The following is a 23,858-nucleotide window of genomic DNA, read 5'->3' on the forward strand; positions in this document are numbered from 1 at the left end:
AGAATCGAGTACAAAAATATCGGAATCTGAAGTAGACCAGTCAATCCCCTCAACATTTACTTAATAATTAACCCAAAGCAAAGACTGACAGACCTTATCCTCACAGGGTATATAAGAGGTGGTTGGCATTAAAACTCATAGCCTTCCTTGCCTGGAACCTCAGCAATATCTCTTACAACTTCTGAAATAATTTGTAAGCCAAGTGTTTCTCTAGGGGGCTGCTCTGAAAGTGAAAAAGAACAACTTTGGTCTCTTGAAGAGGGTACTGTCATTAATGATTAATGTGGAGTATTAGCTTGAGAATGAGACAGACTGTTCCTCAAGTCTATGGGACTGAAATGACTCCATTCAAATAGGATTACCTTCCTTGTCTTTAACTGGAGCTTAAAGAAATCAAGACTCAAATAATTTAAAAACAAACAAACAAGGATGTCTAACCTGTGTGGGGTCTCCCACGAAATCCATGCTGAAAAATTCCTGTGAAGACAGACCAAAGATGAGTGAGAAACAATTTCCAGAAAATGTTTATTTTGCTACTTTATCCAACTGTTTCGTACTTTGTCAAGATTAGATTCAGGTATGAAATACAGAGGATTTCTTGTCCCTATGTTTCACTGCAGTAGTAAAGTCAGGCTATGGGATCCATGAGGAGAATCACAAGGTCTCTTAGAATTCCAGCTTGGAGCAATTGCCTGAGAATTTAGAGCTCTTTGCTCACTGCACTCTGAAGCTTGGACACCATTGCGCCCCTGCCTAAGGGCCCTCTTCTGGACCCTCCTGACTTAAGAGTGATTATCAGTAGTAACTGTTGCTGTTTCCCTCCCAGCCTCATGTCTTTCTTTTTCTTTGCCTCATTAAAAAGGCAATGTGCTGGCTACTTCTTTAATAGGCCAATTCATTGAATGGGTGTTACCTCACCCTAAGTGAGTACCTGCATAGACCTTAACTTAAAGGGGCCAAAGTCTCCCAGTGTATCCTGGGTCATGTCCAGTCATCCTGATGAGTATCTGGTCTGGAGGAGTGGTGAGGCTGGTGACATTGCATGACCCTCCCTCACTCTAAACAAAGTCAAGTGCAAGTCATATCATGTCATGTCACGTCATGTCATATCACGTCATGTCACACTTTCTCCAAGCTAAACCTCTGGAGAAAAAGCCAGAAGAGGCATACATGCATACAACTAGGAAGAGGGGCACTTTGCCCCAGATTTTTGAATGTCTAATCTAACTTTGAAATTAATTTAGAAATAGCCACTTAGCATTTTGAACAATTCTGAAAAAGCTAGGCCCTTGTTCTGAATTTATAGTTTCCCCAAAACTTAACTACTAGTTCCTACTAAAGTGAATGCATGAGTACAAAGCAATAAATCTAGGAGTTATACAAATAATTATTGATCCAACAAGCTACTTTGACTTCACTTATCTGGGTGTGTCTAATTGTCAATTTGTTTGGGGCTTTAGGAGATCTCAATAATTATCCCAAGGCTATATTTTGTTTTGTACATTTTGACACTAACTTAGCCTTTGATCAGATTGGCCTCATTGTGACAGGTAGCTTACTCTCTAGGATAGCATATGCTATCAAGCTCCCTTTCTGGCAAAGCAACAACACATATATCAAGTTGTCTGCAGTCCAGGGAACACCTCCTCACCATGCCAACACTTGCATACACACACCTTGTTCTCTATAAGAATAGCTTTCCAGAAATACTGATTGTATGGTATCCTGATATGAGGAAGGACATCAAGAACTCTTCTGGTCAAGCCCCTTGTGTGCTGGGAGGTGAATATCAGAAAAGAAATCTGAAAAATTCATTACTATATCATTACATGGGTGATTTTCTAATTAAACAAGGTGGGTTGGGGAGACCTTTATGAAAGTCGGACATCTAAGTAAAACAGGAAAACAGGCCTTTTCTACAAGATACCAAAGAGATTGATATAAATATGTATATCTGTTAGGACCAGAAGAACAACTGAGTAGCATTGGGTTATAGTATCAGGAGTAGGGAACCTGCAGCCTTCAGGCCACATGTGACCTTCTAAACCCTTATGTCTGACCTTTTGATTTAATCCTAATTTTATGTAACAAGTTTGATTCCCCACCCCTGGCTTTATTCCCTTGTACAAGGGTGAATTTTCCCCTGGTTTTCCCACAAGCATCAGCCTTTTTTCTTCATGCCTCCCCAGCCAAAATCAAGGCACCCTCCAGGGCTATTGAATGGAGCATTTTGTCACACCTGAAACCAGGTACAAAAATTGCCTGTTGTTTTCTGGTGAAAATAAATGTCCTTTCCCAACTCACTGATCAGTAGTTCTGCAGGTTAATATTTCTCACCCATGGAACTCATCCAAGCTGCCTAGGAAAAAAGTGCCTCAAGAGACCATGTAAAATAACTGTTATTAAAGAGAAAATTGATAAAAACTCTAAGGTCACCTACCATCTTTTGAGCTGTGTTCAGGATCTCTTCTTCTGTCTTCTGCCGCATACAGTGAACCATGCTGGCTGAAGTGGTTGGTTTACACCCAGCAAAGGTTGCAATTTTCTGTAACAAAATTTAACATGGGCAACCTTATATTCCTGGAAATGTGACATGGTACATTTGGAAAAATTCCAAAATGCAAGCCAGAGGAGGGAAATTCAAAAAGCCTTACACCTCCCTTTGTGATTTGTGATCACAGATATAGATTAGGTTCACTACATGCTGAAGCAATATACCTGAAGATCTCAACTATTGGGGTAAGAATTTACTATTTGACCAAATTACTGTAAAAAGTAGACAGCAGTATGGCAGATACTTGGCTTAGATCAGTCCCTCATATGATGTACCAAGATAGGTTCTAAATGGATTCCTTGCCAAGATATAAAAGGCCATATAGTAAACAAGTTAGAGGACAAGGAAGAAATTGCCTTTTCAGATCAATGAATAGGGGAAGAGTTCATGATCAAACAATGAATAGAGAGAATCCTAGAAGATAAATAAAGAATTTTGATTACATATTTTTTTAAAAAATTGAAAGAAATACAAATCCAGTTCAGTTAAGATTAAAAGAGAAACAATAAAGTAAAGCTGTAAAGGTTACGTTTCTAAGATATAGCAGGAACTGGTTCAAATTTGTAAGAATGCATATCATTCTACAAAAGATAAATTATTAAATATATGAAAAGTTGGTTCTTAAGTGAAAAAATCTAAGCTATTTAAAAGTCATTTAAAAAGGTTTGAGATCAATAATTAGAAAAAAATGAAAACATCTCCAAGGTTATCCATCAGATGGGAGAAACTGACAAATACAGGAAAATTAAGAGTTTCAGGAAAAGGATATTAATGCAAGTGATGGAGCTGTAAAGTGGTCTAGATATTTAGAAATGAATTTGAAACTATTGCTAAAATATTACTAAACTAGACATACCCTTTGACCTAGAGGTAACACTTTGGGGCCTATGTTCCCAAAGTGATCTAAATAAAAAGGAAAATGTGATATATGTACAAAAAATACTTAGAAGAGCTTTTGTTGAAGTCAAACAAGTAGGGAATAGTAGGCAACTTATGGTATACAAATATAATGGAACATTATTGTTCTCAAGGAAATGATGAAGAGGTTGATTTCAAAGAAATCTGGGAAGACCTAGGTGAATTGAACACAAATTGAGATGAAGAGAACAATTTGTATAGTACAACAGAATCTTAAAGACAAACAATTTTGAAGAATTTAATAATTCAGATCAACAAAATGATTAATCATGATTCTAAAGGACTGTTATTTAAGAATGTAGCCTACTCCTGAGAGAGACATGATGGACTAATATGAAGAAGGAAGAAAAGCATTCTTTAATTTAGCTATTCTGGGAATGTTTGCTTGATTATCTGTATTTATTATAAAACTTTTGGTGTGTTTTTTCTTTTCTAGTAGGGAAGGGAACTGGAAGAAAAAACATACTATTTTGCTAATTTTAAAAAAATAGTTAATTAACAAAGATCTTCCTTGTATGACTTGGATAATTCTTTTGCAGAGATTCCATTTTTACCTCCGTAAAATGAGAGGGCAGGCCTAAATCATTTCTAGTATTCCTTACAGCTCTAACTTGTATGAGTCTATAAGAGGAGTCAAATTTTTGGAGAGTCATATAATGTCAAAAACTAACCTCAGCTGTTGATTTGATGTTAGAAATGATTAGGCTTTCCATCATGGCAACCCCACTCTGTGAAATGGCACGGTGGAAGAGATTTGTTGTCAAAGGAGAAAGAACCTGAGGGGGAAAAAAGGAAAGAGGAAATGAGACTATGATTTAGGATCAGAACTATAACTTGGGTAAGAAAATTGTAGCTTTGTCTTGAGATATTGGGAGGATGTTGACAATACTCTTTCACCAATATAAAAATCAAGGCTTAGCACCCTGCTACAAAAAAATCATTAGTTAAAATTGAGACACTGGGACCAGTTGTGGTATGGATTAGGAAAGTTGAGTTTTAAGTCTTATCACTGACACATACTGGCTATGTAACCTTGGAGAACTGACAACTTATGAGCATCTCTATTGTTGATTTGCTTTAAAGAGTGAGTTTTCTCATCAGGAATTTCCTGAACTATTGAAATCACATGGACATTTTTCCAAAGAGTTAGAACTGGAGGGCACCAAAGAGCAAAATTTTTCCTCTTGGCCAACCTTCCTCAAGTGAGTTGCTCTCTATTTCAGGTCTCTAGGGCTTTCCTGCCCCAACCAATGGAGGCGTTCCTAGGAGTAGACTAATTACATCTGTAGCTGTTATTTCTTGCCAGTGGTATACAATCACCTTAAAGGCAGAAATGTTTTATTTGTCTTTATATTCCTAGGATCTAGCACTAGAACACATACGTACACACACACACACACACACACACACACACACACACACACGCATACACACACACAATCTCTTTGTCTGTCTCTGTCTCTGTGTCTCTCTCCTTCATTAATCTTAAATTTTGATTTTGGGGCATATTTCTAGTTGTTTGCCCTTGATGATAAAATGGCTATTTATAACATTGTTCAGGATTAGTTCGGTGGGTCAAGGTAGATGCACCTATGCTCAAAAAAAATACTGTCACTCCTCTGCTTCTAAAAAATGCCTATTCCCTTCAACTTTAGTTTCTGCTTTCCATTTTGCATTATTTCATAACTGGCTTTCAAGATTTTTTTGTATTCCTCATATTTGTATTGATGTTTTTATAGATTCTGTCAATTTGTATTTATAAAGGAGCATGTTTGCTTCCTGGAATGAACCCAAGTACTTTGAAGGGAGGTTTGATTTTATTTTTGTCTTTGTATTGCTGGCACTTACCACAGTATTTGATAAATAGTAAGCCCTCCGTAAAATCTGGTTGTTTTACTAACAGATTTTATAAATTTACCCACTGCATTTGACCTTTCCTTTATAGTCGGATATTTAGGAACTTTCATGTTGCTATGGAAAACTTTGAACGAACTGATTTTTTTCCTTCTTTTTTATAACACTTTAAGGGAAATATTCATAGTGGTGTATGTTAAAGATACAGTTAAAAGGTACAGTTAAAAAGATAGGAAATTGGCTGAAAAACTATGCCACAGGAATGTCAGAGAATGTTGTTTTTTTAATGAGAAATGAGGAGTAAATGATGAATTCAAAGAAATATGGAAATATTTGTTTGAGTTAACATACTATTCAATTAGCAGAACCAAGAGAGCAACATCAACAATGACTCTAACAATGTAAATGAGATAACAAAAACAAAACTGATTTCTTTTTTGGTTTGGTTTGGTTTTTAGGTCTTGAGACCATACTTTCTTTACCCATAGACAAGACTTGTCCTCCTCCACAATAATGTTCTGTAAGTGATACACACATACAGGGAGACACACACACACATACATACACTCACAAACCACCGTGGGTTACTCAATTTGTGACACGGAGCATCCCCAGCAGTGGCTTCTCAGAATTGCTCATCCCTACTGATAGTTTAAGCAAAATTCTAATAATCATGGGCAGCTGCTGGTCAAACAAGGGAAATCTGAGCATCTCTTAACATGGCATATAACGACAACACAGAAGTAACCATCTCACAGTAGCATATGTGGAAATAATTATTAATCAGGCCCAAGACAAAATTGTCAGAGATACAGGCTTCTAGGGAGCAAGATGGCCAATGTGAAGGCCAGTAGACTAGAAATAAGTAGAAATCATAATCAGGTGCCGTACCACAATCAGCTGTTTTTAAGATTTAGCCTAAGTTAGTTCTCTGCCTGTGTGAAATAGTAATTGAATTATCTACTTATCATTTGCAAGAGAAGTAGAACTCTGGGTCAAGCTGGCCACAATACATTCTTTATGAAAAACAGAGCTTGGCAGGCAGAAAAATGAACAAGAACTCTGGGGGACAGGGGAACTAAGGCACAGACAAGTCCATTTATGACAGCACAGATTGCTGGCTGCTGAACAAGTTCTTTTGATGTAAGAGGAAATGTCTTAAATAAACACACAAAAATAACCCAGTTGCTTTTGTCATAGAATCACAGCATTAGTAAGGGCCATAAAGGTCATCTAGTCATGCATTCTCCACATAAATCATGAATTCTGCTCACTATTGTAAGACTTCTCATAAGTGGTTATCCAGCTAGTAATTAAATACTGCAGATACATGAAACTATCTAAATGGCAACGCTGCCCTTCTCATGAGCAGAAATTTCTCAAGATTCATTGGTAGGGAAACTACCCTCTATTTCAAATTGGCAGCTCCCATTCTTAACCTTTCTTAAGATGATGAAACATCACTTCTTCCTCATGTGTGAGGTAGGGAACATTTTGCTCTCTTTCCAAGTTTGCCCAGAGTTGACCTTGTGTCAAGAGAAAAGTAGGAAGTTTTGGGTGTCAGGGGTCACAAAACTTTTCATCTACTCAGTAGATGCAATGCAATAGTTCAGTAAAAGACTTGCTAAGTGTTCATTGTGATGATGCTCTAAGTCACTTTATAGAGTTGCAGTGAGAGGGCAAGTTGGTGCAGTGAACAGAGAGCTGGATTTGGGGTCATGGAGACTCATCTTTCTCAATTCAAATCTGGTCACAGACACTTATGAGTTGTGAGACCCAGGGCAAGTCACTTAACCCTGATTGCCTCATCAGTAAAATGAGCTGGTGAAGGAAATGGCAAACTATTCCATTATCTTTGACAAATAAAACACCAAATGGAGTCATAAAGAGACTGATAGAATTAAAAACAACAGAGCAATAAGAAGTTTCTGGGAGAAGAAAGAGCATTGGGTTTACAATATGAAAATAGAAGTATGAATCCCAGCTCAGATTCTTCATAAATATGTGATTTTAAACAAGTCACTTTATCACACAGAAATTTAGTTTACTCATCTGTTTAAATATGAATGAAAATGCTTTGATTACCTAACTCATAGAGTAGCTATGAGGAAAGTCATTTAAGTACTTTTAAAATTTGAATTGCTATGGTTATTAAAGAAGAAACAATACATTACAAAACTGAATCAACTCTTGAGTCCCACAGACCTTTACCATCAAATTTCTGCAATTAATCCTGGGGCATGGTAAACTCTACTTTCTTATGCTCTCTACATTATTACCTGATTGGGCAAGAAATTTCCTGCCTAGAATCACATGTGGTCCTGTGGAAGTATCAAAGCAACAAGCAGTCAATACCAACAACAACTGCATGTGACTGGGACTCCCACTCTGTGCTAACAGACGTTAGAAGAGTCCTGAATTCAAGCAGGGAATCGTGAAAACTTACCAATGCTGAAACACTGATACTTCCTGCTGACTCCCCAAAGATGGTCACCGAGTTAGGGTCTCCTCCAAAGTTGACAATGTTCTTCTGGACCCAACGGAGAGAAGCCACTTGGTCTAAGTAACCCCAGTTCCCTCGGGCATGTTCATCTCCAGTGCTGCAAGGAAGAAAAGAGGAGGAAGATGGGTGGTTAGAAAAGAAGTAACTGTTGGTATAACGGTAGCAAGGAAGGAAAGGGAGAAAGTATGATGTAGTGAGGAGAATAACTAATAGGAGATACTCAGATTAAATGTGGCCTGGAGGATACAATGTATGACTGAAAGTCATTTAATTTTTCTTGTCTAGTTTCCTAATTTACCAAATGGAAATGTGGTTGTTGTTAGACTTGAACCTTATAAGAGATATAAAACATAGCAATTACTTTAGGAACAAGTAGTGTTATGGGAAATTTTGAATAATCCCAAGCTTCCCACTTCTAGTGTGTGGTCAACTTTTGTTATTGTTCAGTCATTTTTCAGTCATCTCTGACTTGCTATGACCCTATTTCTAATTTTCTTGGTAAAGATATTGGAATGTTTTCGCATTTCCTTCTCTAGCTCATTTTTACAGATGAGGAAACTGAGCAAACAGGGTTAAGTGACTAGTCAATGTTCACACAAATATTACATGTCTGAAAACAGATTTGACCTCAGGAAGATAAGTCTTCCTGATTTCAGACCAAGAATTCTAAAAACACTGCCACCTAGATACTGATCAACTTACCACCTAAATACTGTTAAGTTTATGTGTGGGTCATTTTTCCTCCTTTAGATATATTTTGATGAGGATAGGGATCAAGTCTTCCAATTTTCTTCTGTTACCTTCATGAACCTACTAAGCCTTCAGGCAACTTGATCAGTATTATTGATCTCCATCCCCAGTAGGCTTTGGATGAAATCTATATTTCTTTGGTACCCATCTTCTTGCTGTCCTCACTGATACCATCCTAGTCCCTTTGTTTTTTCATGTTCTTTTCCTCACTAGCATGTTTTTACATCCTATCTGACCATTCAAATGGCTCAGTTTCACACCTGTCTCCTATAGAAACTTTGAATTTGACCTATCCAACTGTAATTGCTTCCTCTTCTGAACTACAACAGCTAGGAGTCCTTAGTACCTGTTACCTTCATTTGGTATTGGGGGAGAGGGGGAAGGAGCCTTATCGACACTAAACTTTAAGGAGATAGCATGTTTGTATGGGAAATAAGTTAATAAAAGAGGATCAATTTCCATCTCTATCCCCACCCCAAGAAGATGTGTATGTGTATAGTAAAAGGAGGGTGTGGCTCAATATCTTCACTTAGCCTTGTATTTTGATCTAACCTCATTTGTATGTCTCTTTTCCAATCAATCAGGACTTTAGGAGACATTGGGACTTTATTTGCCCTAACTTTATATACTTTCTGTGGCACTGTTTTGGGTAGAGTTCCTGAAATGTCCCTAATCTCTGCCATAAGAGGAATTAAAAGGAAGTTGTTAATTTACCCACATATTGTCTGGGATTATAGACTATAAATCTGCCCCTCCTTCTCCCCCCCAAAAAAGGTCAGTAGACTCTGTGATCCAGAAAGCTCAAATCAATGTTAGCCTGGGCACTTTCTGCTGGATATTGTTGGTTGCCTGGCTTGGTGTGTTGCCTCATATACTCAGCATCTATGTAGTTAATGAGGTTAAGCCTACACTTGCAAGAGAGGGACTTGCTAGGTATTGCAGGATGGTAGATAAGACCAAAGAATCTAGCAGAAGACAATGAAAAATCAAAGTCCATCATATGGTATCAGAGTATAGCTGAGCAACCAGAAAACAAGTGGCATCCAGAAGAGACAATGTAACATTTGCTAGTGATTTGATATTCAGTCAATCAACAAATATTTTAAGTTGCTTACTATATATTAATCTTTCAAATATAAGGGCAAGATCCAAATAATCCTTGTCCTCAAAGGGATTATATTTTGTTATAAGAAATTGTATGTGAAGAAAAACTAATTATAAAACATATAAAAGTAAATAACTATGATTTTAAAGGAGTGAGGAGGCAGTAGTATGTGAGGGCTTAGAAAAGCTTTCATACCAGAGGTGGTACTTTCCTTTTTATGGAAATTAGAGGTTCTAAAAGATGCTAATGAGGAGAAAGGGCACTCTAGACATAAAGAATAGAGATACCCAAAGTGGGCAATACTGACTCTTGGCAGGTGTTGGAAAGATGCTTGGGGGAAGTGGTAGTAGGGTGTAATTGAGGGCATTGGATAAAACTAAGGGGGAGGAAGAAGCATAAGGAAATAAGAGAAGATAAGAAAATTTTGAAAAAGCCATTTGTACATGTTTCAATTGTTATATAGCAGAGTTAAAGTCCTAGTGACTGCATTATTTTTTATATAAACACTAATACATTTTATAATCTATAAGCATTCAGGCCTTCTGACAGGTCTTTACAAGCGTATGTTGGTAGGCCAGTCTGTTAAGCATTGTTGGGAAGTGCAACATGCATGGGCAGGAATATGTGTATTTAATGACTTGTTTACAATGCCATACTACAGATTATGTGATGCAATATCACATCATCAGAATTTCAATGTGGGGGGGGGACAGTTAAGTGGCACAGTGGATAGAGCACCAGCCCTGAACTCAGGAGGACCTGAGTTCATTTCTGGTCTCAGACCAAACACTTGACACTTAATATCTGTGTGACCCTGGACAAGTCCTTTAACCCCAATTTCCTTACCAAAAATAAAATAAATGCAGAAAAACCCATGAATTTACAATAAATTATTAAATTTCAGATACAATTTTGAAAATATGCATATTTTACATACTTCTTTTGAAATGACACAAATTTGAAAAACAATTAAAGGGTTAAAGAAAGTAGATTTCCAGGGGACCACTGAATGATTTTTTTTTAAAAGGAGTGGTAGGCCAAATAAATTTGGGAACCTCGGGCCTATACAAAGACACATTGATGAAAAATGGAAGGCTATGTATGACAAACATCAATTCTTCCTCTTTATGTGTATTCTGAGAAAGTGTTTATGGGAAGTGGTTGTGTCTTATTACTAATTTTCTTACTCTGTTCCATATTACTACATTACTCTACTCTATGACTATATTAATATTATTCTATTACTATAGTTCATTAAGTGCCTTTGCTTTCAATGCATTCTATAATGTGGCTAATTATTAAATAATAACATTTTAGTGGGGGTGCATGAACTATAATCTTAAGCAGATACAGATTCACAGAATAGAATAATCAGATTATTCATTTAGAACTAGAGGCAACTTCAGAGATCGTACAGTCCAACGCCCTCTCTTTTAAGTTGAGGAAAGTAAGAACCAAAAAGATGGATTGAGTTCTCCAAGATTACTCAGAAAACAAGTAATAATTACACATAATAATAACGTCATTCTAATATTACCCCATGTCGTCTAAACCCAAATCCAGAACGTTGTCCACATGTTCCTACGCTGAATCTGGAGTACAAGATAGGTGATATGCCAATATAATATATTTCAAAAAAGTATAATTTCCAAAGGTATAGATACTTCTGCTGCCAACATGGATCAGAGCTCCTCTCGCTTCCTTACACACACTTGCATGCACACACACACACACAATATATGGGATAATCTTGCATGGTGACAAACCTCTCCATACAGCTAGACTTATCCATAAATGATAGACTTATTCAATATTAGATCTGTACTTTAAGTTTTTCTATTTTTCTATTATTGTAGAAGCTTCTAGAGCTTTTGTTTTACCAGCATTTGAATTATTTAAAAATTATTATATGTCTATGTAGTTTACTTGCCTCCTGTCACTTTTCTAGTTCATCATCCACAATTCTGCCTGAGTAAGCTTCCTAATGCACCCTTAGGGTCATGTCATTCTACTAGTAAACACACACACACAGATCCCCAAAACTTCATTGTCTCCCTTTTATCAGAAAAATAAATTCTTGACACTAGCACTGGAGGCCCTCTAGAATCTGACTCAGCTTGCTTGTGGTTAGCCTTTCCTCAAAACAATCCCTTTCACATACTCTGTGTTGTAACCAGAATTAGTTGTACTATTTTCTCAAACTGACTTCTTCTGTTTCCAAGACTGCTGACACATCTCCAAGTCTGGAGTGGACAATTCCCTCCAGGTACTCTATTAAAATATTTTTTTTCTTCAAGGTCCAAAACATATTGTACCTCTTCCATAAATCATTCCCTACTCTTTCTTCCCTCTCAGGTGAGAGTGATCTCTCCTTCCTCCATTTTCTCATAACACCACTACCTGCCCCTTCGCTTGTCACTAATCTCCCTCTTCTTTGAAGCCTTCATTTGTGTATTTGACCTTGCCCCATTAGACTATAAGTTCTTGGAAAGCAAGATGTGCATGAATTGTATCTTTATAATCTACCTCTAAATCCTGAATTCAGCACATATTATACACCTAATAAAGGCTTCACTGAATTGACTGAATTGACTGAATTCCAAGGTCAGGTAATTAATTGTATACTTTTTGAGTCTCTTAAGAAAAGTGTCATAAAAATCACAAAATGTCAGGGTTGGAAGCACCACGGGCTGCTTTGTGTCAACTAATTTCCCATCCTCCAGGTCTTACCTATAGAATCCAAAGATTCCTAGACGATACTGAATGGCCACCACAACAACATTCTCAAGAGCTGAGAGGAGCAGTGGTTCCCAAGTTGAAGCATCACCCATTAAAAAAGCTCCCCCATGGATCCACACCATCACCTGGAGAGTGAGACAAGAATCTTATTGATCACAGCATGCCCCAATTGAAAGGAACCTCAGAACGTACATGCTTAAACCACCCACCCCCAGTAATCTCTGTTCTAGAGATCTCTTTGGAGATGATAGGGTTATAATGAAAAGTGAACTGGACTAGAGGCCAAAAGAACTGAATTCTAATTTGGGTTCTACCACTAACTTTCTGCATGAAATGAAGAAATTCACTTCTATTTTCCAAATCTCTAGTTGCCAAATTATCTAAAAGGAAGGATTCAGACTAGATAATCTTTAAGGTCTCTTCTAGTTCTGATTTTATGACTTTGTATTACCTCTGATAGAGTCCCACAGCTAGGGAAGGGGTAAAATCAGGATGCATTAAGCTGCTTAAGTGACTCATCACATTCTCTCTGAACCTCTATCCTTTGGATTAAACTCCTCTGTGACCACTCTACTCCATTGTTATTGTCATACAAGCAGCAAACCAGACAAATAATGCAGATCTTAATATTCTAACCATCTGACTGAATCAAAAAATCTATTGTTAAGAGAGATGAAGTATCCTAAACTTCTCAGATTTTAGTGAGATGAATAAAGTATTTTGTTTAAGTCAGGAAAAAGAATGACTTTGGGGGAGCATGAAAGCTTAACCTAAAGTACTTTAAGGGCAGTCATGCAAAGGAAATTTTGGACTCATTTTATTTGACCCATTGGGCTAAAAAGGAGCAGTAATGAAATTAGCTGGAGAGTGGGGTTTATTTCTATGTGAGAAAACCTTGCTAAAAGAATTCCTCAAATAGAATTCCTTGATAGGTAGTTGTTCCTTCCCCTGCCCCCTACTTGTACACACACAAATACACAGACACACCAAGACTGGAGGTTTTCAAGAAGATGGAGAGTAACTACTTATCTGGTGTGTTATAGAGAGGATTCCTGTGCAAATATGAGTTGTATTAGATAACTTGTGACATCTTCCTATCCCTGAGGAATTGTACTTACACATTACTGGGGAGTTCTTAACATTTTTTTGTGTATCACTGATGACATTGGCAGTTTGGGAAGCCCATGGAATCCTCAGAATGATATTTTTAAAATTATAATATAAAACACATAAAATTACCCCCCCCCAAAGCAATGATATTGAAATAAAAATGCATTTTCATTCATTAAAGGTCACAGATCTCTTAACAATTTCTCCACAGATGCCTTAAAAGGGAGAAAGAGAAGACATCCTACACTAGAGGAAAGTAGCCAAGATGACTCAAAACTGTCCTATAAGGACTGATTGAAAGAAGAGTACCTAAATTATAGAAGGAGGACTCAAGGGCTGGGCCAAAGTGGTACAGGGAATTGTACATTTCTCTGGAGATTTCCCAAACTAATTCTTTAGTTAACTTTAAAAAATGTCTTAAATCATTTTCTGAGAAGGATAATTAAAAAATGTCACAGTATCTCATTTTTCTAGCGCAGAACAGCTCAGTAGGACAGAAAAAGAGGGCTGCCTACACACACTGGAAGGGAGATTGGCCAGGAACTTGAGCTGTGAGACCTGGAGATTGTGGTGGCAGCAGTAATTAACACTAAGTGCAGTAAAGGGACTATAGACCTGCTCAGAAAGGTATTAAACAAGATCCTTGTGCTAGTGATAGGAGAAGGGCCAGGCACCATTTGGCAACTCCTTCTCCCATTACCAGGTCTAAGCTGCAGTTTCAGAGGGGAGAAGAGTGATTAATATCTGGTCACAAAGAATTGAGGCCCTCCCTAGGCAAGAACAGGAGCATACACCAGGCAGATAGTGACTAGAACTCTCCCTGGATCATACCACCTTGGAAGCTCCAAAAACCTGCAGGCACCACCAGATTTAGTCACATACTAAACTTACACCTGTGTCCTCTACATATCTAGACTCCTTCTAACTGCTCTAATAATGATAAATTTCTTAGAAATTTCATGAAACAGGCAAGATAATGGTGTTGATAAAGCATTCTAGCCAAAGTCTTCCAACATTCCCCTATAAACAACTTTAAAGTCACTGATCAGTTTAAATTCTGGAGTGCTTTGGTCAACAAAAAGTTAGACTAAGGCATTTTTTCAAGTTCAAGATAGTATAGGAGGTCAAAAGGAGAGGTCTATGATACCGGGGTGGGGCTTACCTGGAATACAGTACAACAGCAATGGTAGCTGTGGTCCTTAAGGCTGTAGCAATGATCACAAAAATATTTTGCGGAGCTCTCGCTACCAAAAAAAGATGATGGGATTGGGCATCCAGTAAAAAAGAAAATACACGGAGCCCTATATTGACATTGGGCACAGAACTGAACATTGTTTGGTAATTCCATTGCTCATTACCCGTTTTGAGTCAATGTTTCAGGGCTGAAAAGAATGTTTCTGTTTGCAAGGGAGTTGGGCCTCTACCTAGGGAAGGATCAGAATGCAGACCAGTAGAACAGTTACCACACCTATTCGCAGATCTCCTAGATCTTACCAAGTTGGAGGAACCAAAACTCATATAGACCCCTCCACAGGAGTAGTGGTGAAAATAGCGGAGAAAAAAAAAGTCAGATGCTTCAGACAATAATTGCCTACTCACTCATCCAGGTGAGCAGAGCCCAACTCAAACATGAATTTCAACATCAACAAATAGGCTAGGAAAATGGGTATACAACAAAAAAGGAATCTGATAATAAAAAGTTACTATGGTGGCAGGGAAGCTCAAGACACAAATTCAAAAAGAGACAATATGAAAACATCTACAAACAAAACATCAAATAAAAATACATATTGAACAAAAGCCCAACAGAAATCTCTGTACAAGCTAAAGAAAGCAATAAAAAGGGTAAAAAAAAAAGTGGTAGAGGAAAATCTGGGGAAATGAACGGCGCAAGAAAGTTATGAAAAAATAATGAACTGCTTGGAAAAGATATACAAAACTTCATTGATGAAAATAATTCCTTAAAAAGCAAACTTGTCAAAATAGAAAAAAGAGGTATGAAGTATGAATAAAGAAAGAAGTTCCTTAAAAATGGCAATTATGTGAGTGGAACCTCATAACTCCCAGAGGCATAAGAAACAATAAAACCAAATCGGAAGAGTAAAAAAAATGAAGAAAATGTGAAATATCCCTTTGAAAAAACAAGTGACCGGTAAAGTAGAATGAGGAGGGCAAAATTATTGGAATATCTGAAGGCAATGATTTAAAAAAGAGAAAAAGAGCCTAGACATCCTATTTCAAGAAATCACAATGAAAAACTGTCCCAATATCTTCAAGGATAAAATAGAAATTGAAGAATCCACTAATCACTTCTTGAAAGAGGTCCCAAAATTATAGCTCCCAGGAGTGTTTTAACCAAACTGTAGAGCTCCCAGATCAAGGAGAAAATAATAAAAGCACAGAGAATGACCATTCAAATACCATGGAACCACAGTGAGGATCATACAAAATTTATCTACTACCACAACAAAGAAGAGGAGGAGTTAGAACGCAATATTCCAGAAGGCAAGTGAGATAGTATTAAAACGGAAAATAATCTTTACAGCCAAATGGAATTTAACTCTTCAGGGTGAAAAACAATGAACAGTTAATTAATTCATGGATTTTCAAGCATCCTAATGAAAAAAATCAGAACAGTATAGAAACTTTGATATTCAAACACAAGAATCAAGAAAAAGTCTAAAAAGGAAAACATGAAAGAGCAATCATAGGGGAATTAATAAAATTAAATAATTTATATTTCTAATGGGAAGATGATAATCTAACTCCTAAGAACTACGTCACTATTAGAACCCTTACTACACAGGATTCAGAGTTTTGAGAAAATTAATTATGCTGTGATAATCACACACACACACACAATGTAGTAGTAAGAAAGAGGAACAGGAGAAGGAGGGAGTAAAAGGAAGAAAGAGGCATATAAAAAGAGGTATTACAATGGAGAAGGGCAAGTAATGTTTGAAGATAGACACAGAGATGTATAGATAGATAGATAGATAGATAGATAGATAGATAGATAGATAGATAGATAGATAGATAGATAGACAGATAGATAAAATTATGGACACATATATGGCCCAACAGGGAAGTAGGAGAGGAAAAGGCTAAGAAAAGGGAAGGACAAATAAGAGGGAGAAATGATTAAGGGAGATAAAATTATTTCTGCCTTTCCTCATCTTCTACAGACCCAAGAAGGAACAACAACCCATTAAATCCAAAGTTAAAAAAAATTCAAAACATAAACTGCTTACAGGTAACTTAGTCTTTGTTGTCAGGTCAGCTGTGGTATAAATGTTCAGGTACAAGCAGTCTTCAGAAATTTTCAAGGAAGTTATATTCAGATTGCCAAAAATGTTTGCCAGAAACTCTCCTCCAAGTGGATTCTGGGCACACCTGTGCAATGAAATATGAGAAATCACTTCTTTTTAACAGCATCTCAAGGAAGGATATTTGTAGTCACAGAACCACTAGGGGATCAGGGATTTGAGAGCTGGTAGGGTTCTTAGAGATCAACTAGTCAAATACATTCATTTTACATGTGAGGAAACTGAGACCCAGAAAGACAAAGTGACTTGCTGAAAGTCACATTCTAGGAACAAACTACATGCTATGCTTGGAAAAAAAAATTAGAATGAAAAGGGTGAGAGTTATAAGGCAAATGGCCTATAGAAATTACTCTTTCTTTGAAATATTGGTGTTCTTTCAGGGACAGCCAAATTCAAAACTGTGACCTGACAGTTGTTCCTCACTGCACTAGGAGTCTTTTGAGCTCTCACTCTCTGGACATTCTGCTTGTGGGTTAGGTAGAACAGCCAGCATCGTCCCCACTGAACATATGAAAAAAAGAGAAAAGTTAAGTGAGTAAGCCTAGGTCAGAGTTATGAAATAGGAGTCTTGGCTGAAATCATGATTCTTATTCCAAGGCTCTTTCTCCTAAACTGTCAGTTTTAAAGTCACTGAACCTATGCATGTCAATAGAGAGTCTGCTTTATAACTAGATGTGGTCCTGGCATGGGTGAAGAATAGGGGTAAAGGGCAATTGCAATCTTACTAGGGAATGTGTTTGCAGAGATTTGTTTGATTGCAATCAAGTAAATAAAACAGTTCCATCTTTTTATAATGGGGAGTACAGCAGGTCCTTGCTTTGTTCATTGTAGCCAAGGGATAAGGAATCTATGGCCTTGAGACCACATTTGCCTCTCTGATCCTCGAGCGTGGCTCTTTGACTGAATCCAAACTTCATAGAACTAATCCTTTTATTAAGGGGAGGCCGCAGGTTCCCTCCCCTCTCAGATTTCCAACAAAGGTGGATCACTTTATAGTTCAGGGTCATTTCACGCCGCACACCTAAGATGTCAGAAAGAGGAGAAATAGGAATATTTCCAGTGGGGAGGAGAAGACAGGCAAAGCAATGAATTATGAAATGATTTGAGAGTTCTGGAATAGCAGAAAACCAATAAAAGAATTAGGAGATGACTCTCTTAATTAAGAGATAATGACTTTCTTTACTTGAAGCTCTCCCCTCTCCAGAAAAACCTGAAGACTGATGACTTACATGGGTGGGTATGTAGTAGTGTTCTTCACGTAGTCCCAGGGCACAGGGGGCTGGGGTGGAGCAAACCGAAGATGTCCAAGAGGAGCTTTGGCAAAGGGGACTCCCAGAAAAACATTGACAGATTTGTCAAATTCTTGCAGTGTTACTTGTTTGCCTTGGACTTTCCCATATTCAGTGTCCACTACAGGTGCTGAGGACTGTGGCCCTGTGCAACATTAAAAGAGGGAAAGGTGATTTTATTTGAAGAGACAACACGTCAGAGAGGAATCAGCACTGGTTTAAGAATCAAGACTACTGGGTATGAATATCTAGCGATCTCTGTTCCATACTAACTGAGTGACCTTGGAAAAACCATGAAAGCTTTCTGGACCTTCTCCTATAAATAGGAAGGAATAATAGTTCTCTATGGGATTGCTTTAAATATCAAATGAGAGAATGGAAATGAAATTACTCCTCAGATATTATAATAATAGTAAATCATATTTCTATTTTAACAAAAAGAGCCCTTTGTTCATAAGGGACAAGACAAATGGTAATGTTATCTGAATTTTATAGATGAGAAAACTGAGGAACATAGAATTGGCTTACTCAAAAGTTACACAGCTCTAAATGTCTCTCTTTAAAAATGAATTTTTATTCACCTTATTTGTTTTACACCATCAGAATTTCTCCCAGTGTCCTTCCTCTATTTCCTCCTAGTGATCTCATATAATAAATATTTTAAATAAAACATAAAAAAGAAAATATCAATCAACAAAGTCAATCAATACAACAAAAAGTATGAAAATAGTGCCACCTCATAATCCTTTCATCTCTGCAAAGCCAACAGCCTAGGAGTGAAGTTGCTTGGTCAATGCTTATAGATATTTTCAACGCTTTATTAGAAAAATTCTAAATTTGCTTTCCAAAATGGTTATACTGATTCACAGCTCCATTAAAAATAAAATAATGTGTCTATCTTCTCACTATCCCACCAGTACTGACTGTTCCAATATTTTATCTTCTTTGCTAATTTGCAGAGGATGAAATAATACTTCAGAGATGTTTTGTTTTGAATTTATTTAATTTGGAATCTTTCTTCACATTATTGTTAAAATTTTTCAGTTCTTTTGAGAAATATTTATTCATCTCCTTTGACCACCAAAAAGGAATAGTTTTTGGTTTTATGTGTATATCTGTAATCTAAAGATTACTTTTCCCTATTTACCCGCTTCACTTCTTATGCTAGATGAATTATTTGTTGATAATTTAATTCTTAATAAAATCTATTTTTTTCAAAAAAGATTGACCAGGCCTTGCTAACTTTTTAGCTGAGATATTACCAAACATTCTCAGGAGTTTTTACCAGTTTTTGTTTGTTTGTTTTGCTTTGTTTTGATTCTGAAACAGTGAATAATACAACAAAATCTTACCCTGAGTTGTGAATGCAATGAAGGAGCAGATAATCAGGGAAATCAGCCACATCTTCTTGGAAGTAGTTCTTTGCCACATGCCCAATGTGGGGATCTGAGTAGTAATTAAAGCCCAAGTTCACTTTTGAGCTGCACAGGTGTAGACTCGTTGAGTGACTCAGCCCTGGAATGAATCAGAGAAAGCAAAGTCAGTCAGAAACAAAAGAATTCAACTCTTTTCTGATGAGAGCTAGATTTAGTGTGTTAAGACTCTTCCCACAATTAACTTGCCTTCTTCTTTTGCAGAACTCTAATCATTAAACATCCTATAATAAAACTGAATACCTACATCGGTAAACAAGGCCAAGATTACTGAATGTGTACTTTCACCCCGAAAGCATAGTAAAATTTCACTTTCTCCAGGGCCCACAAAGTCAATCACAGTGTGGTATGATGAGAGCCATTCGGATCTGATCGGTGTGAAGGGTATTATGATTTTCATATTAAGTGTTATGATATGTGTAATGAATACACTAATAGTTTAGATTTCTCAGGAGACTCTGACTTAGGAGTCAATCTTACAATGCAGCTTGAAATGCTCAATTAAACTTTTTATAATGCTTTCATAATCACTACATTCCTATGCCTGCATATGTTAAGGGAAGGAAATCAGAGAATGTAGAACTTATTCCCATCGCAGAACTCTGATCCTGCACTTCACTAATTAATCACCCCCAAATACTTGAAACAAGGACTCCAGGACTCCAGGACACTTTTATTATGGACTTGTGGGTTAGTCAATGGAAACTATTTTGGCCCAAGGAAATGATTGTTTCTAATCTACCTTTCGCTCTCATTCTTTAAATCATGATTTGTGTATATAAGGTGTGCTTTTATTCCAGCTTAGAGAATATTGCTAACCCTGAAACTGATTAATTAAACCTCTACTTGATTATGGCACTTTGGTCTCTAGACCTGCTTTGTACATCTCTGAGTGTTTTCACGTTAGAGACTGACTCAGTAAAATTCTGTTAACATGGACAAACTCTGGTCCTGTGGGTTGACTGACATTCCCACCTTTTATATTAGAGGGTATTCTTGAAGAACTTCTCCAACTTCATGTCACATGTATGTTCTCATCAGTGCAAATGATATTCCAAGTCTGAATTTTTTACAGAAAGAATCTTTGACTTCTCAAGGAACCCTAAGTGGTGATTGTAGATTGGGTAAATATTATATGGGGAGATGGGAAGAAAAGAAAAGAGAAAGTGCCTAAATTAAAGGAAGTTAGAGTTTACTGATCAAATACACACACTTTGGGAAACAAATAGAAATGATAACAGTGTAAGAGAAATAATAATTCATACGTCACTAGCACTGCAAGGTTTATAAACAAACGACTTTCCATACCACTCTTTAAGATGCACAGGGAAAATATTATTGTACTCATTGTGCAGATGAAGAAACTGCCTATTGAAAGGCTGTCATTTACTCAAATCCACATAGAAAATATCAGGACCAACAGTTCAATTCAGGTCCTCTGACTTGAATCAAGTTCTCTTTCTTCTTCTTCAACATATAGCCAGCCTAAGGGGTGATGATGCAGCAGGTTTTGGGGGCAATTCCAATTAAAGATTGACATTAAATTTGTAACTCTTTGAGTCTCCCTTATATAAGAACAGTAACTTTCACTTTAAGGTCAGTAGAATACTTTTCAAAGCAATTTTAGTTAGTTAGTCTCTGAATCTGAAGTTTTTGGGTGCCACTCTGAGAAACTGGTTTTGACTAGTATAGATTACAAATTCTTTAAAAGATACATTTAATAGCTACACCTAATGGAAATGTAAAATTTCTTGAAGGATAGAAATGTCACTTTTTAGAAGGTATAAGAGGAAAAATTTTAGATCACCTTCACTCTTCAAAAGAATAAAAGTAAGTAAAGTTCGAACTCATTTACCCGTGTTTACCACATTCTTTTAAACAACCAACGTGAAGACGCCAAACAAGTCCTGTTCTAAGCCCTACATTGCAACTTTCAGACTGAAAGTGAATCCCAAAGTTCGCCTAGAGAGAGAAAAAAAATGTTTAGAATCAGGACGCAACTGAAAAGCAAATAAAATATAGCATTTTTATATGAAGGATATATTAAGTTAGTGTAGGAAAACAGAAGAAATGGACTTAGCCTTTGAGTAATTTCCAAGGAAATAGAGAAAAAAGTTATACATTGAGCCCTTCATAAAATTACAGTCTCCATCATACTTTGTGGGGCAATTTCTGTTAACTAATGAATATATGAAGTTTAAATAAAAGCAAATACTTGAAATAAAGAAATTATTGTAATATAAATTAAATGATAATTTGTAATAACAATGACTGACTGACGATGATGCAATTTTTTATTATATATCATAAAGGATAATAATTTACTTTGCTATCAAACAATTAGTGAAAGGAGTATAAAGTCCTGAGGGAGGACTACATCAAGGCTTTATTAGTCTCTTTAAATGTCAAAGGGTTTGTGTACATGTCAAAGTTTCAAAAGTTGCTGTAGTTTAATTTACATTTAATAGAACAAATGTGACTCTGAAAATTACATCCCAACAGTTGTAATCTCACCGTCACTTTTCAACCTGAGTTAATTTTGAAAAGTTAAACATTAGGTGATTGATAACAGTGGATTCTGAAACTTGAACTCCGGGAAGTTAATGGTCCTTGTGAAAACTGAGATTTTAAATTGCTAATAGTAGTGATTTTTCAGGTGTAATTGATTTGGTTGGATTTAAAAATTAAATTAGTGTAATAAGAGTTTCTGTTCATTTAAAATTGTTACAATACAACTCATCTTTTAATGAGTCAAAGCTAAAACTTCTAACAGTTCAATTAGATATAATAATTTCATAACCTACAGTACTGGGATATATCAAAAACTTTGTGAAAAGAAGAGACAATGTTGAAGAAAGAACATTCAAAATAAAGGAAAATGTGCTAACAAATACCTTTACACATCTAAGTACTAGAACCAAAATGAAAGTTGCTTATTATACAATAGACTATAAATCAAAAGCCCATAATTGGCACAGGCTGATCCTTCTGGTCATTGACAAATGAACTCCTCTGTGAACTGGGTGGATGAATGCTTTTCTAACACAAAAGAGGGTCACTCTGAGAAGAAGAAAGCTGCCTTCTGCTCCAGTCATCTTACTTCCTGAAATTTCTGACACTGGAATGAAAAAGTAAGAGTGTCTTTAAACTTTACAGTTTGTGCTTAGAAAGCTGTATTTAAGTTTAAATATCACTTATAAAATTTATGTGAGTATAACCAATTTTATTAGACCAAAAAGCCTCAAAGACATTTAGAAAAAATAGTACAATTGTAAGTTTTTGAGAAGCCCAAAATGCAATGCTATGGGAATAAATTGGTTTTGTGTAATTAATACTTGCACAAAAATGCAAGATTTTCACCATTCATCATATAATCTTCATTCATAAAATGAAGATTAAGTCTGTAGACAAACTTGGACGTGGACATGATTAGGTCAAAGGAACAGTGGAATTAAGCAAGTAGGAGAAAGCACTGAAAAAAAAGGATTTGAGGAATTTTCAGAGAATTGTCTCTTTGAGAAGTACTTACATGTATCCCTTTCCCAATCAAGATAAGAATACAAGAGACTTTGAAGTAGTACATGAAAATTTCACCACTACATATGAAGTAAGTGATTAATGAAGACAATATTGGGGTATTTTTGGTCTGATTTAAATATTTATACTAAGTACCTTTTAAAAAACATTTGATTGTTTAATGCCAGGATTATAACCCTCAAATCTCTGAGTAACAAGAAATGTGTCCTTTATCTGTTCTCTTAAAGTACATGTGCAGGTTTAAATTAGGAAAATAAAAGGAACTGATTTGGGTTTTGGAGTAATTTGGGGAAAACATTAACTTCCTAAGGCGTCAAGGGTAAAAAACTGAGGACACACATTCTGATCAGCAACTACTCATTTCAAATGTCCACATATCCTCGGCACACTTGAAAGACATTACAATGGAATTCAGGCTTATATTTCTTTAAACAAGGAGACTGGATAGACCCTCCTTAGCTGCTACTCCTTGATACTTGATGAAAAAATTCCTCCCCAACATAGTGATTATGGCCTGTGAAGGGTAATGTCTAATTAAGCTCCCCAGGCATGGATATTATTTGATAATGGAGTGCTAGAGTCTGAAGGAAATACAATGATCATTTAATACAACTTTCCCATTTGACAGAGAAGGAAAATGAGAAATGGAAAGGAAAATTGATTTCAAGACATAGGACATCAGGACTAGAAGCAGCTCCAGAATAATTTATGTTAAAAATGGGCATAGGACATTTGGATCA

The 23,858-nt window shown here is 36.4% G+C and overlaps 1 protein-coding gene across 8 annotated transcripts in view; it reads right to left on the reverse strand.

Moving 5' to 3' along the window:
* Positions 1 to 23,858, reverse strand: part of LOC140519351 (liver carboxylesterase 1-like) — a 74,295-nt gene that overhangs the window by 29,153 nt on the left and 21,284 nt on the right. For 3 of the 8 annotated variants that reach the window (XM_072632258.1, XM_072632261.1, XM_072632260.1), the window contains 10 exons: positions 21,437 to 21,543; positions 20,557 to 20,683; positions 19,501 to 19,663; positions 18,089 to 18,293; positions 16,785 to 16,926; positions 12,415 to 12,548; positions 7,773 to 7,926; positions 4,144 to 4,248; positions 2,441 to 2,545; positions 439 to 477 (listed from right to left, as the gene is read on the reverse strand). In XM_072632258.1, coding sequence (XP_072488359.1) covers positions 439 to 477; positions 2,441 to 2,545; positions 4,144 to 4,248; positions 7,773 to 7,926; positions 12,415 to 12,548; positions 16,785 to 16,926; positions 18,089 to 18,293; positions 19,501 to 19,579 — 963 coding nt within the window. In that variant the 5' untranslated portion in view covers positions 19,580 to 19,663; positions 20,557 to 20,683; positions 21,437 to 21,543. The remainder of the gene's footprint in view (positions 1 to 438; positions 478 to 2,440; positions 2,546 to 4,143; positions 4,249 to 7,772; positions 7,927 to 12,414; positions 12,549 to 16,784; positions 16,927 to 18,088; positions 18,294 to 19,500; positions 19,664 to 20,556; positions 20,684 to 21,436; positions 21,544 to 23,858) is intronic. The other 5 variants (XM_072632265.1, XM_072632264.1, XM_072632263.1 and 2 more) reach the window with 3 other exon arrangements.

This window comes from Notamacropus eugenii, chromosome 1 (assembly GCF_028372415.1).
Source record: "Notamacropus eugenii isolate mMacEug1 chromosome 1, mMacEug1.pri_v2, whole genome shotgun sequence".
In the NCBI taxonomy this organism is placed as follows: Eukaryota; Metazoa; Chordata; class Mammalia; order Diprotodontia; family Macropodidae; genus Notamacropus; species Notamacropus eugenii.